Below are 19,201 nucleotides of genomic sequence, written 5' to 3' on the forward strand. Positions count from 1 at the left end.
GTCGGAGAGAAGGACCCCAACCATTCAGGCGATCCTCTGAGTGGGTGCTATGTATTATTTTGCTGCTCTGGTAACAGCCCTGTTGTATGCCTCGGCTCAGGTACGGCTTTGAAGGTGTCATCCTCACCATCTACTCCTTGGAACGTGAAGAGCTGGAGTGCAAAGTGCCCGACTGTCCCTTCAAGGACCCCATCAAGATCCTCAAGGAACTGGACGTGGAAGAAGCCAAACTCTATCTTGACTTCATTGTCCTAGGGATTTTCTTTGTCGTCCTCCGGCTGCTGGCCTACCTCACCCTCAAGTACAAGGTGAAGTCTGAAAGATAAAAGGGACCTCAGGCATGATCCCGATGCCCTTTGGCAGACGCTGTTGGCTGTGCCACAAGCATTTCTCTACGGACACAAACTCTGCCGGCCTGCGGGCCAAGGAGGGAGGTGACAGGTAGCTGGTGACTAGAGTCAGCTCAGTCGAGAAGGGTTGATGAGACGTCTCGGAACTGTTTTAACCTTTACAAGCATCCTCTTCATTGCAGAATGGCCTCTCCTCTCTTTTTTTGTATACTTCTGGAATGTGTCAAACTCTCTGCCCGGCATCTGCCAGAGGGAACTTGTCCCCGTTCACATCCTGTCCCCCATCATGAACTGGATCTCTTGGGAGACACTGTCTACCAAGTGCAAGAAGTGGAGGCAGCCTGGTTTCTGATCCACCAGGGAAGCGGGAGGGTGGAGGGGAGATTCTGCATCAGTTTGGGCAGGGCCCGGGGGTGGGTGGGGAAGTGGGGGTTGAGCGGGAAGCGCAAGGGGTTTGCAACAGGCAAAGATGTCCTCTGCAAAGCACAGTTTTGTAGCGCTGTTGTTTTCCGTGCCGTTTTTGACTTGCTTGCTTGCGGACATAACTGTAGCATGTGTATCAATATTAAGAAACTGGAAGACCTATTAGGTGTGCGTGCTGCACAAGGCTTTAAATGTTTACCATAACCGTAGCAATGGGGAATTTTGTATTTTCCCTCCTCCCCCCTCCCTTTTTCATGTGGTTCTTCAGGAGAAGCCAAATGACAATCCACGAGCTTTTGTTTGTTTGTTTTGCAAGAGTTGTGGCCAGGAATGGAAGCAGAGAACAGAAAGATCAGCCCTGAGATGATTTCGTAGGGATAGCAGGGCCTTGTCTATAGGATGGGGCAGAGTTTAAACATCATAGAAGCATTTGGAAAACCTGCACCTTCTGTTGGGCCAGAGATAATTGGGAGGGCTGTGTTTATTCCATGATTTTGCTGGAGCACAGAAAGTTGTTTTGGATGCAAACTCTGGCTCCTGGAGAACCTCAGCTTTTGGTTGTGTGTGTGCAGATGAGGAGTCTGTATCCCACACAGCTCTTTTAACCCTCTCCATGATGATCGAGAGCAGAATAAAGCATATAAAACAGTGAAAATTGCAGAATACATTATGCAAATTATGAAAAATATGCAATTTTGCATTATTGTATGCAGGCTGTAGAATTTAGCTTTTACTTGGTGCTCAATGTAATCGGTGCCCCAGTGAATTGAGTGGGTCTTATTTCTGAGTAAGTGCGCAGAGGATTGGGCTGCACAAAAACCTTGGTGCGCTCTGAGGCTGGAGACAGACAATAGTGAGACTGGGCAGTAGCACCATAGAGTCACGACTGGTCCTTCTGTGCACACTTCTCTTTTGTCCCACTGTGGTCTCTCATCAAATGGGTTTTGCAGGTTTTTGAAGCACTCTACAAACCTGAACAGCCTGTGTGACCAGAGGAAATGGTGAGAGATAAGTGAATGGCCACACCACCAGCAACAATGGCTCTGTCATACCAGTTTGCACTTACTGAGAAATCCATCAACTTTCTGTGGAGGATCTTTGGTTTAAATCTTCTCAGTCCTTGTTGGATTTCCACATTTGGCATGATGATGCCAAGCTGCAGCCGAGCTCCTTCATTCTCCCTTTACTGGGATAGTATCTTTAAGTACCAAGACAATCAATAGTGTGCCATTACTCCCTCCCTTTTGTTGCCTTTTTAATCACCTCTCTAGTATTTACAAATGTGCAAAAGCACTGTGCTATCCTTTTTTGTGCTGGCCTTGGCAACAACCCTGTGAGGAGGTAGGCGGCAGCTGTTCCCATTTTAGAGACAGAAGGACTGAGGCTTAGAGATACGTGCCTAAGTCTATACAGCAGGTTCATGGCAGAGGCAACATCTGAACTCAGGTCCTTGCCCACCACTCCAAAAAATCTATTGGTGATGTGAGAATTGTTAGTTCCTTTCAAGAGCCCAGCACTCAGGCGAAAAATCTAATACAGATTAAAAAGGCTTCATGCCCGGCTCTGGAGTTTCCAGTCTCCTCCTTTCAGGTCTTCTGTCTAATACAGACAATCTGGGATTCAGCAAAGGAAACATTTGCCATCACTGCACCTGCTTGCTGGGGAAAGCTTCACCTATTGACTTTCTGCCTGTTGTTACGCAGCTGTTAAAGGCATGGGGGTTCTGTCAGGGGAATTAAAAAAAAGTGGACAGATCGGCTAGATAGTGAGAGCATCCAGTGGTGCAGCTGGCTCATTTTAGACTCAGTGGTCTGGGGGGCGGGGGGGGGGCCCTCTTTCGATGGCAATGACTTCACTCATCCCAAAAATGCAGCAAGCCCGCCCCGATGCACATGGTGTGCCCTGCTTGCTCACTCTGCAGAGGGCCCTGTGCTTCTGCCCCAAAGCCCTACCCTGGAGGTTCTGCCGGTCGCACCTGCTGGGCAGCTTCTTCCTTGCACCCTGGCGCCTGATGGTCAGGATGGACTTAATGGCAATAGAAAGTGGAGGCTGGGAGCACCGATGTCAGTGGGGTGGTGCGCCCGCTCCGGGTCTCAGTGAGACCCAGTCAGAGCTCTAAAGGAGCTGTCCAAGGTGTGTACCTTGGACAGCTGCTTTAGCTTTCTGACCACTGACATCAGAGCCACCAGGCTCCACTGGCAACAGACGTATGTGAGGTCTAACAAGATCACAAACCTGCAGGTTGCTCTAAGAAGGAACCCCAGCGAGCACAGGAAGCTACTAACTGTTGCTTTGCAGGTGTGAGGGGGGAGCGAGAAGCCTCCTTGCAGACGTCTGGGAAATGCCACTTTTCATCTGATTGTGCCTGCCTTGTGGTGCACAGAGCAAGTGAGACAATGCTTTTATCTGGGCCAGCTAGTGTTTAAGAGGCAAGCTGTCAAGGCCTGTCTGTTGGCGATTAATCAGGATGGATCCTTCCTCTTTGGAGGTCATGTTGCTGGAGTGCTGTGGCCTTCCAGACCTGCTTGCTTGTTTGTGAGCTTGTTGAAGGCATGTGATTGGCCACTGTGAGGAAGCAGGATGCTGGAATAGTTGGACCTTTGGTCCACTCCAGCGCAGCTCTTTTCACATTCTTACCAGCCAATGCTGCGGAACAGCCTAGTGTGATGCGCAAGCTTGCATCCAGTATTCTAAACTGTTACATAATATTGTTTGGCTTATCCTGTGTGTTTGGTTCTGTGGTACTAGTGCAGGCACTACGAAATATTGATGGACCAACGATGCTTTTACTTTTCCCTGCAGTCTCAGGTGGGCCGTGGGCCACAGGGCTGACACAGCACCTTTTGGGGCTCCCTTCCTTCCTTCTCTACCTCTTGCACTTGGGAAGACGGAAGACCCTGGATGCCCCCAACCTGTGCCTCTCCCACCTCACCTGTGTTTCTCTCGGTGAGGAAGAACGGAGGGCATTGCTATTCTGTAGTAGCAATAACAGCCCCTGCCCTTTTCTGACGCAATCCTGGCTGAACTGCAGCTGGCATCTTTTCCCCCATAAGTGTCCGCCCTGTGGCAAAGGCCACCAAGCCTTTGGGTCACTTTATAGTTATTTGATGGTGGGACGTGAACCAAAGAGACCAGGCTTCCGGGTCAAGGCATCCCAAAGCTGTGTTTTCTGTTTCAGATCAGGAGGGGCAGCTGTGATGCACTTTAAGAGAGACTATTTTTTGAAAGGGGGAGGAAGAGCACGAGTTCCCAAACTGCACTTTAAATTTCTTCAGGCTGCTAGAAAAGAATCATTTCTATTCACAAGGTCAATTTTGGAGGAGGGAGCAGGGTTGGAAGCAGGAACATAGGAGCGTCGGGTTTGCAGCCTGCTGAAGCATTGATTGGGCCCAGCCAGCGTTCCGAGTGTTGCCAACCACGGATGGAGCCATTCGGATGGAGACATTCCGAGGAATGTCGGAGGGGACATTCTGCATCGATTCTCCTAGCACTGGGGGCTGGGGAGGCGAGGTTGCTTTCCATTTTCATAGAGATTCACAGCGTGAGGATCATTTCCTGGTCTCATTTATCCTCCTATTGTTCTCATTTTACAGATCTGGAATCGAATGTCATATATGCACCAGTGCATTCCCCATGAATGCATCTAGAAATATTACCGCTCTGAGATTTCGAACCTGCATTCTCAGCCAGGGCTGGAGACAACAGGGTGCTGAACTAGGATGGACCATGGTCCAATCCAGCAAGACCATTCTTAGGAATGAATCCAGCTTTCCCCAGCCTGGCACCCTCCAGAAACATTGGACTACAACTCCCATCATACATGACTGGGGATGATGGGGTCTGTAGTACAGCCATCTGGAGGCTGCCCTGCCTTTTAACCTCCCTGATTGCGAGTACGACCTCACAAGTATTAGCGGACATGAACCAAAGATAGTGGAAAGCTTCAAATGCAGTAAGTGGCAAAGTGATGTCTCCAGAAGCTGTAGTAGCAAGGTGCTGAGAGGGAGTCCATGCCCTGAAAGATTTGTCTGGGGAGGGAATCCAAGGCTTATCTGGGATTTGCCCCCGGGCCTGTTAACAGGTTATTCAATGTGGAAATAAATGCAGGAGGTTGCTACAAAGAGCTCTCCTTATGATCCCCCCAGGGGAGGCTGGTGGCTCCAGTGTCAGTGGGATGGTGAATCTGCTCTAGGTTTCAGTCAGAAGCAGTCAGAACTCCAAAGGAGCTCTCCAAGATAGCTTCTTTAGAGTTCTGACTGGTTCTGACTGAAACCTAGAGAGGATTCATCACCCCACTGACATCTGAGCCACCAGCCTCCACTGACCCTCCCCTACCCCAACAGCAAGTGAATAAATGTGAGATGGAGTCCATGTGTGATGAGCCGTCCTTCCACATACACAAGAAGCGGATTTATAATCCCGACCATTGGTGCTAAGACTGAGGAAACTGGGACACAAGAGGGGAGTGAGGTCAGGTGGCCATCCATCCCCGCCCTTCCAAAGTCAGGCAATAAAAACAGGGTTTTCTTTTCCATTCTGTGTAAATCAGATCAGAACAGTTCTTCTGGTTTGCAGGGGGTGGGGTGGGGGTGTCTTCCTAGAAATCCTAACCGCTGTACACCTCCCATCCACCATTTCACTAGCTGTGCATGTCTGGGAATAAGCCTAGCCATTTCCTGCTTTTCCTGCTCCTTTGTTCTTGATGTTTATGGGCTTCTCTACACGAGGCTTTTATTGTGCACTCGTGATTGGTCTGCGGGTCCTTTACACAATGTCATCAACCTCCAGGGACTCTTCCGTCCTTTGTGACCAATATCGCAGCTTTTCCCTTAATGCGGGGAATGTTGTATTAAATCTGGGACCTACAATATTGCTGCCTGTAAAATGTGCAATTGCGCTATACCACAGTGCCATCTAGTGGTTGTTTAATGAAAGATATAGAACTTGCGGAGAAAGAAAATCCCTAAAAAAAGCAAGGTAAAGAAGCTGAAGCTGTGTAAAGAAGCTGAGCTTGATCCCACAAAAGAATCCAGAAGCAGAAGCCCCGGTGAAGCTGTGGGATAAAAGCATGGTGTAGAAAAGCCCTATATCTGTGAGTGGAATCCTGTTGGGATACTGTGTGTGAATGGCTTCAACAGTACTGGAACAAATCAAGCCATAATCCATTTCTGTGGCTTCTTGATAACAAGAGATCTTGCCATTATTATATTGTTGTTGTTGTTGTTGTTAAGAAGGCACTGCATGTCAAAATTAGAAGCAAGAGGTACATTAACAGCACAATATCCTAGGCATGCTTACTCAGAAGTAATTCCCACTGTGTTAAGGGGGTTGACTCCCTAAGGAAGTGTACCTGGGATTGCATCCTTTTACAGCGCAATCCTAAACAAGTTTACTCAGAAATATGTTGTAGTGATGGGAAACCTGGTGCCCTCAAGATGTTCTTGTACTGCAACTCTCATCATCCCTGACTATTGGCCATGTTGTCATGGGCTGATGGGAGTTGTAGTTCAACAACATCTCACGGACCACAGGTTCCCCGGCCCTATCCCAGTGAGTTCAGTGTGGTTACTTCCTGAGTAAGTGTGGTTAGGACTGCACCTTAATATGTTTTTACAGCTCTGTCTGGCACCCTTGGGTGCCTCTTGATCACTTCCTCACAAAAAAAAGTGTTGGAGGGTTGCCATTTTCCATTTTGAGCCTAGTTCAATTGGGGCTGCTAAATTGGGTCAAAGAGCTCTTAAATTCCCTCTCCTTGTTCTGTGTCTGTCTTTTTTTCTTTTTTTTTTAAGGGAAAGAAAAACCACAATATGGAAAAAGCCAACCTCTCTTCACTTTGAGAGCTTTCCATGATCACACAAGGTTGGGGGAGGAAGAAGCTGGGACCCTTTTTGAGGACTCTGAAAGAGGCGGCTAGGGTGAGAACCTCTGTTGATTTCCCAGGCCTGGCAGTGGGTTTTTAATGTAGGGTTGGGGAAGCCTGTGAGAGAGCTGCCGACGTGGCTGGTCTTTGCTGTTCATTTCAAGTGTTCATGCGAGGCCTGCTGTATACTGTTGGATTTCACACATTAATAAAACCTATATTTATACTGTAGCACTCTCTCTCCCTGTCTTGTTTCTGGGACCTGTGAAAACTGCATGAGGGCAGAAGGCCGTCTCCTTGGTTGGGTGGCCACTTATGCATCTCCACAAAAGAGGACAAAAGGGGAGGCACATTTGCCTAAAAGGTGCACGTGCTAATTTATATGTATAGATGTAAATTTGGGAACAATTATTATAATTTAAATAGAAATACAGTACATCTTGCCATAGTGGTGACCTCCTGGGTGTCCACTCAGTCTGCTGTCTGGGTGAGGTTGATGGGGAACGTCAAGGCCGTTTTGCTCTTGGTCACCACACCTAAAAAAAGATATCATAGAGCTGGGAAAAGTGTTGAAAGGGGGAACTCAAATGATCAAGGGGCTGGAGCATCTCCCCTATGAGGGGAAAGTTACAAGAGCTAGGATTGTTTAGCTTGAAAAAGGAGGGCAAGGGGAGACACGATAGAGGAATACAGAATTATGCATGGGGTAGAGAATGTGGATAGGGAGGCATTTTTCTCCCTCTCTCAAAATACTAGAACCCAAAGGGGTCATCCCACGAAGTTGATGGGTGGGAGATTCAGGCCAGATAAAAGGAAGGGCATCTTCACACAGCACACAGTTAAACGATAGAATTTGCTACCACAGGATGTAGTGATGGCCACCAATTTGGATGGCTTTAAAAGGGGGTTGGACAGATTTCTGGAGGAAAAGGCTATCAACGGCTACTAGTCTTGATGGCTACGTGCTACCTCCATTACCAGAGGCGGTGAGCAGTACACCAGTTGCTGGGGAACATGGGCAGGAGGGTGCTGTTGCACTTGTGTCTTGCTTGTGGGTTCCTGGTCAACAGCTGTTTGGCCACTGTGTGAACAGAATGCTGGACTAGATGGACCCGAGGTCTGATCCAGCAGGGCTCTTCTGATATTCTTATGTTCTCTTCCTTCCGATGGTTCTTCATCTTGAAACCATACTTGGATGGACAGCCCTTCAAACAGAGGGCGCCTTCAAAATAGAGGACTGTCATCTGACAACCCTTCCAGTGGAGGACTGTTCTCTGAAAAGTAGGACATGGGTCCACCCTACATTCTTGGATCCATTATTTGCATCCAAATAGCACACCCTGCAGCATTTCACGGACAAAAAGAGGAAGAGTCTTGTCTACTTGTACTCCTGTTCTCAAATTTAGGATCACATCTTGGCCCTCAGTGGCTACTAGTCCTGATGGCTATATGCTACCTCCAATATTGGAGGCTGTATGGCTATGTACACCAGTTGCTGGGGAACATAGGTAGGAGGGTGCTGTTGCACTTGTGTTCTGCTTGTGGGTTTCCTGTGGGCAACTGGTTGGCCACTGTGTGAACAGGATACTGGACTAGATTGAGCTTTGGTCTGATCCAGCAGGGCTGTTCTTAGAAAAGGCCAACCGAAATTATTGGGAACACTGCCTACACCAGCCTTTCCCAATCTGCTGCCCACCAGATGTGTTGGACTACAATTCCTAGCATCCCCAGCCAGATGCTGGGTGCTGTAGTCCAACACATCTGGTAGGCAGCAGGTTGAAGAAGATGGCCTACGCTATATGGGAAGGCTATATGGGAAGGCATTTGGGGCTTTTCAGTTCAGGAAAAAGGCCACTGGTATAAAGTTTCACAGCAGCAGCCTTTACTTTCTAGCCTTTGCCCTAGAAAGTAACAACTGGAGACATATGGCTTTTTTTTTTTTTTTTTTTTGCGGACGCCCAAGCTAAGCATGGGGGAATAGGTCATCACTGCCAAATCTTTCCATTCTACTTTTTTCTGTGTTCTCTGCCTGTGTTTTCTCGCATCAGGTTTTTTTTAAGGGAGGGGGCAATTAAATGCAACTGCAGTACAATCCCACGTTATGTGGACAGGCAAAGAGCTACTGAGGTTTCCAGGGCCGCAGTGCTTATACTTAAAAGTGTCTTCTTTGCACTCTCTGCCCCCTTTCACAGCTTCCTGTTCAGGGGTGGGAGGGATTGATTATTTATTTATTCTTAAATTTCTACCCCACAGCCTTCAGTAGAAACGCTCATTGGGCGGTTCACAAGAAGAGAAAAACAATATAACAAATTATCAGTCAATAAAAACCAGGAAAAATAAACAGCAATTAAAAGCACAATCAATCAGCGAGAGAGCTTAAACTATGCAGCGGGTTAAAAGGACTGAGAGGAGCTAAAAATATTTTAAGTTAGTGAAGTTAAGTTAGTAAAGGCCCTTAGGGCGCAACCCTATGCATGGTTAGACAGAAAAAAAGTCCTACAACTCCCAGCATTCCCCAGCTAGCATGGGTAGCTGGAGAATTCTGGGAGTTGTAGGCCTTTTCTCTGTCTAAACATGCATAGGATTGCACCCTAAATGCCGTTAATTAGTCTGCTTATGTTCCCCATGGTAGGTCTGGCTTTCAATACTGGTTTCCTTGCATCATGATGACTCTTATCCTTATAGCAAAAGAAACCTTTTCACCCTGTGTGGCAGGGGGAGGGGGGAATTGCATAAAAATCTATTTAGGAAAGATGGACTGGCTGTTGCATTTCTGCCCTAGTCCTTGCTTCCTTGCTTGATTCATACAGGCTCACAGGAACAGGAAAAGCTGGAAAAGCTCACCTTAGTCACTTCTGGGCAAGAGTCCCTCCCTTTGGTTCAAGACACAGTACTGCTTGTATATTTGCTTGCTGAGAGAGGAAAGGCAGGGGAAGAGGGGAAAGGACCAGGGTGGAGAATTCTTGCACATTCTGGAGTGATTCATGTGCTTTTTTTTAAAGTGGTGAATCAATACAAGGGTATTTTTAAAAAAGCAATTTGGGTGTGCCAAATCATAAATCTAGCCAATGTTCCAAAGTGTGCATAGAATTGGAGCTGCCCATCATGTCAAATCCAGCCCCCAAAGCAACTTCCCCTGCCCACCCCCCACAAAAGCCCTAGCCAAACTTTAATAAAATTAAATGTTATTCATATTTTCGCTTTTAAGGGAAGGCAACAGCAATTATTCTTCTTGGGTATGTCATGCACATTTCATTGCATTCTGTAGGCACATTCTCGATAGGAAAAAAGCCCACTGCCACTGCCTTGTGTGATGATCTTTCAGGAATTGCATTAATTGCGAATTCCACCTCACCCTGATGATGCTGTCATAGCATTTTGAGTCCTTCCCTTCCTGTAGGTTGTGAACTCCATCCTTGGTCAAGCAAGCCTTGATTATGGGACAACCCAGAACAGCTGGAACACAACCATTTCTGAAGGTTCGATTTCACTCGGAGTGGTTTTGCAGCGGAAGAGTGTTCCAAACTCTGTCTGCGCTTATGGGTGGGGTGAGGTCGAGCGAGGTGCAGGCCTGAAACTGATGTGCCAAATGACATCATCACAGGACCAACAGTGCAGATAAGAGTCTCTTTACCATGCAGTGGAAGCCGGTGGCCCTAATGTCAGTGAGGCGGTGAATCCACCCCAGGTTTCAGGCAGAAGCAGTCAGAACTCTAGAGGAGCTATCTAAGGTGTACCTTGGATTCACTGCCCCACCAGCATTGGAGCCACCAGCTTCCACTGTTACTACGCCTCCTTCCAGTCTCTGCAAACCACGTGGTGCCCACTTTCAACCTCTGCTAATCTTGTTTATTTGTTAACTGCATTTGCCTTTCAACAGCCACTTTTTCTGAGTGGTTCTGAGTGGTTCATATAAAAATGCAACCAATTAAACCAAAGCAGTCTTACCATCCAATCAGTTTACTCAAGAAACCAGGGCCTCGTTCTCCTCTCTCCATCTGTGCTATGGGGAGGAGGTGTTGCAAGCCAAGTAGCACCTACTTAACCGTAACAATTAAGGGTGAAAAAACTCCATATTCAGGGGATGTCTATTCTACCATTCAGAACTGGATGTTTCTTTCTTAAATGATTTCTTACCTGCTTTTCATTATAAAATAATCCCAAAGTAGAGTACAAGCAATAAAATGCAGAAGGATAATACAATGTTGACAAAAAACATTCCAACTTGGGAGACCAGTAACAGATAAATAACAGATTACATGATGCAGCAAAAGAAGATAGAGGAAAATGTAATATAAAACCCAGGTTAGCAAATAACCTTTCTACACGAGGCTTTTATTGTGTGCTTGTGATTGCTCCGTCATGGTAGTTTGCGGATCCTTTACGGGACGTCATCATCCTTCAGGGCCTCTCCTGCTTAGATTGAGGAAAGTGTGGTATTATTTAGAAATGTCAGAATGAGACTCTCATGTAATTGCGGGATTCTGCTATACCACAGCGCCATCTAGTGGTTGTGTAATGAAACATATAGAAAGGCAGAGAAAGAAAAACCCCAGAAAAAAAATGTGTAAAGGAGGTAAGCTAAATCCCGCAAATAATCTAGAAGCAGATGCCTCGGTAAAGGTGCAGGTTAAAAGCCTCATGTAGAAAAGCCTTAGGTATTTAGCTAGCACCAAAAGCTTGTAAGACTTGGCACTGCCTGTGTATGAGTCGGGGGGCCTGTATGGAGACTGTCCGCTCTCGAGTTGCTGCATATCCAACTCCAGGGTAGTACAGCACCGTCAAGAGGGCATCCTCACTCGAGCTTAATATCTGGGCAGGTACATAAGGAGAAGTTGCTCCATCAGGTAATTGGGTCCCAAGGCATGTAGGGCTTTATATTGCAGCATACGTACTGTGGGACAAACAGCAGGAGGCACCTGTCTCGGTCATATCTTGCATATGAACTTCCTTGCATATGAGCTTCCAGTCTGACTACTGTTGGAAGCAGAGAGTTATTATTATTTAATAGATTTATATACCACTGAACATATTAAAAATATCTCTAAGTGGTTTACAAGAAAATCCCAAGGACATCAAAATACATTATGATACACATTAAAATACATCAAAATTGCTAAACATGTATATAAAACATTAATAAAAGCATTAAATTCAATTAAAACTAATACAACGCCATAATTACAGACAAAAGTGGGCAGCACTTTCGCTCAGGGTAGGCCTGGGTAAAGAAATGGGCTAGTCTGACCTTTGGTCTCATCTGACAAGTTACTTCTTGCGTTTTTGAGTGCTGGTGGCCCAGGTTCTTTAGGCCAAGACACAGCCCCAATGCAGGAAAGAAACTGGGAAGGGCTGTGGGTCAGGAGAGCCCCTGCTCTGCATGCAGAAGGTTCCAGGTTCGATCCCCAGCTTCTCCAGGTAGCACTGGAAAAACTCCTGCCTGAAACCCTGGAGAGCTGCTACTGCCAGTCAGTGTTGACAATACTGGGCTAGATGGAGCCATTGTCCGATGAGGTATAAGGCAGCTTCCTTTGTCCACCTGTTGTACAGAGTCTATTGGGAGCCCTGTGCTGGAGCACAATGGAAACCCAACAGACAAAACAGTGGTCTTCAAATATCTGAAAGGCTGTGATGCAAAAGACAGACTTGTTCTCCGTTGCTCCAAAGTGCAGAACTAGAACCCGTGGCTGGAAGATGCAGGGGAGCAGATTTTGGCTAAACGTTAGGAGGAACATCCTAATGGTAAGCGTTAGGCTCCCTTGGCAGGGGAGAGGGGGAGGCTTTCCCTTGCTGGAGGTATTTAAGCAGAGGCTGGACTGTCATGTGTCAGGGACGCTGCAGCTGCATTCTGCATTGTGGAGTTGAACACAAGGAGATCTCCAACGTCCCTTCCAGCTCTATGATTCTAAAAATATTTCTGCATGACCAGTGGAAATGCAACCTCTGCATCGTGTCCTTGCACGGCAGTGCAGGCCCTGTTGAATTCCCGCTGAGAAAGACGCTGACGACACCATGGTTACATCCCCTGTAAGTCTGCCGAGGCTCCATTTGAAGCCAGTCCAGTGGGGACAGGAAGCTGTTGTGCGTGCTGGTGTGTGTACTCTCTGTCTCTTTCTCGCTCTTGCTCCGCTCCACTCATCCTTCCCCTCCCTGCTTGGTTTTTGATGCCTGTGTTTTTGGAAGCACTGCCAGCTGTGAGGGAGAGCCAGTTGTAAGGCAGAGTGGGAAGGGCCAGACTTGCAGGAAGTTACGGTTACAGAGAAGCTGTCAGAGCTGCTCACAGCAGCTTTCGCAAGGCCAGAAATAAAACCACTGGGGAGACAGTGAGAGGAAGAGAAGCTTGTTGTGAATGCAGTGAGCCTACCAGAGGCGGGAGAGGGCTATAAAAAACACCCCTGGCACCCAGCTGACAAGAGCGAGTCCCAAATGGAGCAAAGGGCCGTGGTGCTCCTCTGAAGGGAAGCCGGGAAGGCGCTTCGGCAGAGGTAACTCCTCGGGGTCAGGGGGGTCACGTCCCCAGAGGGCTGAGCCTCCTCCCTGTTCTCTCTTCCTGGAGGCTGCAGCTTGCAAAGGTCTGGTTGCGTTAGTGATCTCCTTGTGATCTGCAACAGGCAGGGTTGTTTTGAGTAGCAGAAAGAGCACACAACTTCCGAGCAAAGCATGAATGGGACTGTTTTTGTATTTAATGCGTCTTGTGGGGGACTGGAGCAGCAGGGAGGGAGCAGAAAGCGGTGTTTGGCGGGTGGGCGGCGGAAGCGGTACAGTGATCTCTGCTGTCACAATTTCCTTCAATTTTGAGTCCTAGGCTAGGGGCTCAGGAGAGATTGCAACAGATCACCAACCAACTCCAAATGGCATAATACTGCTACTGTGATCTTTCAGACCAGATGCTCTTCTTGGCAATACTATCCATGCCCCCCAAGTGCATAATGGCCACCCTGAGTGCCGTTGTTCGTGGTAGAAAGGCAGGCTACAAATCAATCAATCAATCATGCGGAAAGGCAGTCTTGGATCACAGTCCCATAGCTGTGTGGAGCTCATTGCCCCTGGAGACTCGCCAAAGTCCCAGCCTGAAAACTTTCCTGACATGCTGTAAGGCCCTTTTTGGGGGGCTAGCTTTGAATGACCAGAGTTCATTCATTCCCAAGGGGGCGGGGAGAGAGAGAGAGAGAGAGAGAGACTGATTGATTCCAGGCCATTCAGGACCACACTGCTGCTTTGATTACAAATCAAAGTGAATCAGTGTGAATTGATTACAGTTTGTACAGACAGATCCCAACGTTTACAATTATAGAAGGACATAAATATCGTGTCTATCTTAAATTTCAGGGCCAGTGAGTTATGGATGTGAGATGTGTTTTTTTTGTTCTCTTCAAAGTGTGGACATCTCAAGAGCACGTTGCATTCAAATGTATATGATTTTTGTCTATCTGTCTGCTGATTTGGGGCGCTTTGATTCAATTCTGGGAGGAAACGCTTGAGGCTGGGCTGAATCTGAGATAAGACTCAACCAGGCCTAAGCTGCAGAATCTACTATTAGTGTCAGGCTTCAGTATTTTGAACTGGTGAGATACAAGTAAATGAGGGCTTCTGAGCATGCACAGAGTTCATGTGCATCTTCATGCATCAAAAACACAGCCTAATCTCTACTGTTTCCAGATGAGGCTTTTATAATTAAGAAGACAAAACAAAAAACAAACCCAGTGAAGGGGAAAGGCATGAATTGTGTCACAAAACAGAAGAGAAGGGTGCCTGAAAAATGCTTTAATAAGCCTGATGAGTTTCGGAAAGATATTGCCTTCTTCAGGAGCCACTTGACTTTTGAAAAATCTTGCTGTACCTTCTCTGGGCATCTCTACACCTGCCTAAAATCCTGCATTTAACGGGGCTTTCTGCTTCCATTTTAAATGCAGGATCACAATGGACTCCCTTTTTTGCCCACTTCCTTTCCCCCCTCGCCTTTCTCCCTCCTTCTCCCCATATCTGAGTGTTCCATTCGCTTTCATTGTTCTCGCTCCTCTTCTTGCCACTTTTACTCTTTTCACGGAGAAAACTGAAGTGGAACACGGCGGGGTAATTTGATAGCTCATTATCTGCGATCTATTTAAAAACAGAACAAAGGGCATTTAGTGCAGGAGACGCCCTGGAGGTTCACAGCGTCATGTAAAGAGCCCGCAAACTTCCGTGAAGGAGCAATCTCAATCGCAGGATAAAAGCTCCGTGTGAAGGAGCCCTGAATCTTCCATTATCTTTCATTGATCTCGCTCCTCTTCTTAGAATCATAGAATAGTAGGGTTGGAAGGGCCCTACAAGACCATCAAGTCCAACCCCCTGCTCCATGCAGGAATCCAAGTCAGAGCATCCCTGACAGGTGGCTGTCCAGCCTTGTCTTGAATGCCTCCAGTGTGGGACAGCCCACCACCTCCCTAGGTCATTGGTTCCATTGTTGTATTGCTCTAACAGTCAGGACGTTTTTCCTGATGTTCAGCTGGAATCTGGCTTCCTGTAACTTGAGCCCCTTATGCCGTGTTCTGCACTCTGGGAAGATCAAGAAGAGATCCTGCCCTTCCTCTCTGTGACAACCTTTCAAGGACTTGAAGAGCGCTATCATATCTCCCCTCAGTCTTCTCAAGGCTAAACATGCCCAGTTCAGTCTCTCTTCATAGGGCTTTGTTTCCAGGCCCCTGATCATCTTTGTTGCCCTCCTCTGAACCCTCTCCAGCTTGTCTGCATCCTTCTTAAAGTGCGGCACCCAGAACTGGCTGCTTTTACTCTTTTCATGGAAGGAACTGAAGCGGAACACAATGGGGGGTGGGGGGGGCAATGTGATAGCTCATTATCTGCGATCTATTTAAAAAAGGAACAAAGGGCATTTAGTGCAGGAGATGCCCTGGATGGTCACGGCGTCATGTAAAGAGCCCACAACCTTCTGTGAAGGAGCAATCTCAATCGCAGGATAAAAGCTCTGTGTGAAGGAACCCTCTCTTTCAAACTATTTTGAATAGTTTGGAACAGAGCAAGAACATCAAGATATTTCAAAATACGTGCAGGAAAGATGAGTGGCCCCTGAGGAAGGAAATATCTTTCTGTAATGCACTGAGGTTATTAAAGCATGTTTCGGACACATGAGAACAACGTCTCTTCTGTTTTGTGAGGATTTTATAGTGCTTTCACTTTGCCTCATTAACGTAATTTTACGTGGGATCCAGATGTCTTCCAGTCGTAGCTCCCGTGTTTTCCCACCATTTCTTGTGTCTTTTTCCCTGCTGCAGAACATCCCTTAAGGAAAAAAAAGTTAGAATTGCTGCACAGTCCCTTCTGATTGTGCGTGCCAAGAAACCACAGTCTGGAAGTGTCCCTGGGGGCAGATGTCTGGGCCAAGACGGTGGCTCTCAAATAGATGAGCTCCAATGCCTCTCCTTTTAAAAATTAATCATTAGCTTTAGATCAGTTTTGTTTCAGCTATTTATGCTCTGTTTTTCAGATGAATTGACAGACTTCCAATAAAATAAACATATTACAATAATAAAATGCAATATTAAAAATTAAATGAAAGACTAACAATATGTAGCAGCACTAAAAACCAACAAAACACAGTAAAAGCAAAAGCAGAATCAGTCTTAAATCCCCTTCCAGAAAAAAAATGTTTTCAAGCATCATCTAAAAATGGGAAGGGAGAGAGCTTTCCAGACCTCCAGGAAGAAGGGAGAATTCCACAGCTGTGGTCCCACCACTGAGAAGGCCCTCTTTTGATTGTTTTTAACAACTCTTTTATCGAAAAAAACATTGCCATGTAATCTCTGTTCCATTTTTACCCAGAAAAATCAAGTAAGCAATATTTAATGTAACACACAGAGGCTCTATAGATCTGAAAAATAACTAAGGGTGCAATCCTATGCATGTTTAGACAGAAAAAAGTCCTACAGCTCCCAGCATTCCCCAACCAGCATGCTGGGAGTTGTAGGACTTTTTTTCTGTCTAAACAAGCATAGGATGCTTCCTAATTTACTTTGCTTTTCAATAACGTTTTCCATTCCTTTTATTTTTGCTCAGGATCCATGGGTGGACGATTTTCTTATTACTTCCTTCGTATTACTTTCTTCATTATTTTTTCCCGTTTCCAAAGAGTTTGGACATTTGACATGGGTAATTATTCACGCCAAAGATCTCTTCCCTGCCCTGTCCCAAGGGCCGAGGGGGGGAATAACAATGCAATGTTTATCTCATTTGTATCTGTACAAATAACCTGGAGCTCAGTCGGCTCATTTGTATCTGTCCAGATAAGCTGCAGATCAATGGGAGTTGGTGGGTATAGAATCCCCTCCAAGCCCCCTGCCTTGATTTGTACTGAATTTCCAGTGGTGCAAACATTCACAGGGTGAGACGTTGGGGCAGAGGTCCAAGGCCCCCCGTAGCAAATGCGCAGGAGGCAGGGCTGGTGCCAAGGGTAGACATGGTCGGGCACCTGTTAAGGGCCTGCACCCCAGCACTGGCCCACTGACAAGAGCCCCCTGGACTTGCTCCTTCTCTTCATCATTGCAACCTGCTTGTTCCGCTGCCTGTCGCTCTGGTCCAGACAATGGTGGTGGTGAAAAGGGAGAGGAGCAGGAGATGCCACGGCCGGCTCGCTCCCTGGCTCTCTGCCTGCCAAGCGAGCTGGTGGGAGCAATGCTGAGAAAGAGGATGTGGAGCAACACCAGCTGGTGACAATGGCTGTGAGGAGGGAGACTCACTGAGGGACGGTCCCACGGAGGGCATCTTGCCCAAGGGCCCTCCAAAACCTGAAGCCGGAAGGCTACCCACATTTTGAAGTAAGTGAAGTAAGAGCACAATCCTGTGCATGTTTACACAGAAAAAAAGTCCCACAGCTCCCAGCATTCCCCAGCCAGCCAGCCATGCTTGCAGGACTTTGTTCTGTCTAGACATGTATATATTACCATCTCAAGGCAGTGCATGCGTGTGGGTGCGGGGGACGGGGACCATTAAATCCAGAGACTAAAATGACTGAAGAGAGCCAATGAACAGCAGTAGACACAATTCCTTAGAGACAAGCCTGGATTTACAGGTAATGACAGGTGTGTACAGGCACACCCAATTGCTCAGGATGCTCTCCTCTTAACTCTTTGGTGTCTGCTACCCAGGGACGCTGCTGCTGCCTTAACCTCAGCCAACATTCCAGACTCTGCATCTTGACCCAGGTCAGCCTTCCCCAACTCGGCACCCTCTGGCTGTGTTGGGTTACAACTCCCATCATCTCTGGCTGGGGATGGTGGGAGTTGTAGTCCCACACCTCCAGAGGGTGCCGGGTTCGGGGAGGCTGACCTAGTTGCACACTACAGACTGAGCCCTGTGGACTCTAGGATACAATTCCCATCCAAACATCAGAGCGGTAAGCACAGGGTTGTACACGTGCTCTTCTCAGCTGGCCATTGTAGCTGTGCTCGATGTGCAGGCCGTTGTTTATCACCGTGCTGTGAGCCCACTGATTTCAGCACATAGGTACCGTTAACAGCACAAGGAAAGGTTAGGCTGGTTTCCTTCTGGTCAGCTGCAAATCCCAGCATGGCAGGGGAGAGGGGATGTGCTACTGCAGGAGACCTGCCTTCCCCCTCTTAGCTATTCCAGGCCCATTCCCTCAATTTTCAGCTTTCTTTTAAATTTTAAACCCCACTTGGGAGGTTGCGGGGCAGGCAAAGTAAGTTGGCACGCCACTCGCCTTCCCAATTGGAACAGTGAGCGGTGCACCTAAGGGAAACCCTGCTGTTATCTCCGATCACTGATTGGAGATAACAGCGGGGATTCCCCTTAGCACACCGCTCACTTGTTCCTGATTGTTTTTGGAACTATCAGCAGGGATTCCTCTCTCCATTAGCCTACAGGAGATGGGGGCTTGGGGAGGGAGCTGAATGAGGCTGCAGGCCAGATGGGGAACTGCCAGCCTGTGGGTCAGAGGTTCCCATCCCTCATTTAAAAGAAACTTAGGGCACAATCCTAGGCATGTTTAGACAGAAAAAAAGTCCTACGACTCCCAGCATTCCCCAGCCAGCTATGCTAAGCTATGCTGGCTGGGGAATGCTGAGAGTTGTAGGACTTCTTTTCTGTCTAAACATGCCTAGGATTGCACCCTTATGCTTCTAGCCTTTCTGTTTATGAAGGTATAATAGACGCTGCTATTCTATTCCAGTAAGGAATACCACAAAGATCATAATCTCCTGATAGGCAACTAGGCCACCTGGCAGGAGGGGCAATTTTGAGGAGGGGATGGATTGGCCATTCAGGTCCCATTCCCTCACTCCATAGTCCTACTGTTGTCGCCCCCACTCATCCAACCCGCTCCTCTCATCTCTCTATTGGCAACTGCAGAGGGGGGCGGGAGGCGAACAAACACCACCTGGGGCTGGATTTGGCCCACATGTTGCTGAGCTCTTCTCCTAAGGCAGCCTTCCCCAACCTGGTGCACTCCAGATGTGCTGGACTGCAACTCTCATCCATCCCAGCCAGCACGATTGGGAACTGCAGTCCAAAACATCTGGAGGGCACCAGGTTGGGGAAAGCTGTCCTAATGTAT

General features: G+C 47.4%; 2 protein-coding genes across 3 annotated transcripts in view; both read left to right on the top strand.

Annotated features, from left to right (window-relative positions):
- Positions 1–487, top strand: part of ABCG4 (ATP binding cassette subfamily G member 4) — a 60,292-nt gene extending 59,805 nt beyond the window's left edge. The window contains exon 15 of the mRNA XM_084803559.1: positions 101–487. Coding sequence (XP_084659685.1) covers positions 101–326 — 226 coding nt within the window. The 3' untranslated portion in view covers positions 327–487. The remainder of the gene's footprint in view (positions 1–100) is intronic.
- A 12,385-nt stretch (positions 488–12,872) lies between these two features.
- Positions 12,873–19,201, top strand: part of NLRX1 (NLR family member X1) — a 32,476-nt gene continuing 26,147 nt past the window's right edge. Inside the window, exon 1 of one of the 2 annotated variants that reach the window (XM_084803561.1) lies at positions 12,873–13,118. The gene's annotated coding sequence lies outside the window, so the exon portion shown is untranslated. The remainder of the gene's footprint in view (positions 13,119–19,201) is intronic. The other variant, XM_084803560.1, reaches the window with a different exon arrangement.

The sequence above is a fragment of the Heloderma suspectum genome, chromosome 6 (genome assembly GCF_057233095.1).
Source record: "Heloderma suspectum isolate Gila_16-S chromosome 6, 16-S_ref, whole genome shotgun sequence".
In the NCBI taxonomy this organism is placed as follows: Eukaryota; Metazoa; Chordata; class Lepidosauria; order Squamata; family Helodermatidae; genus Heloderma; species Heloderma suspectum.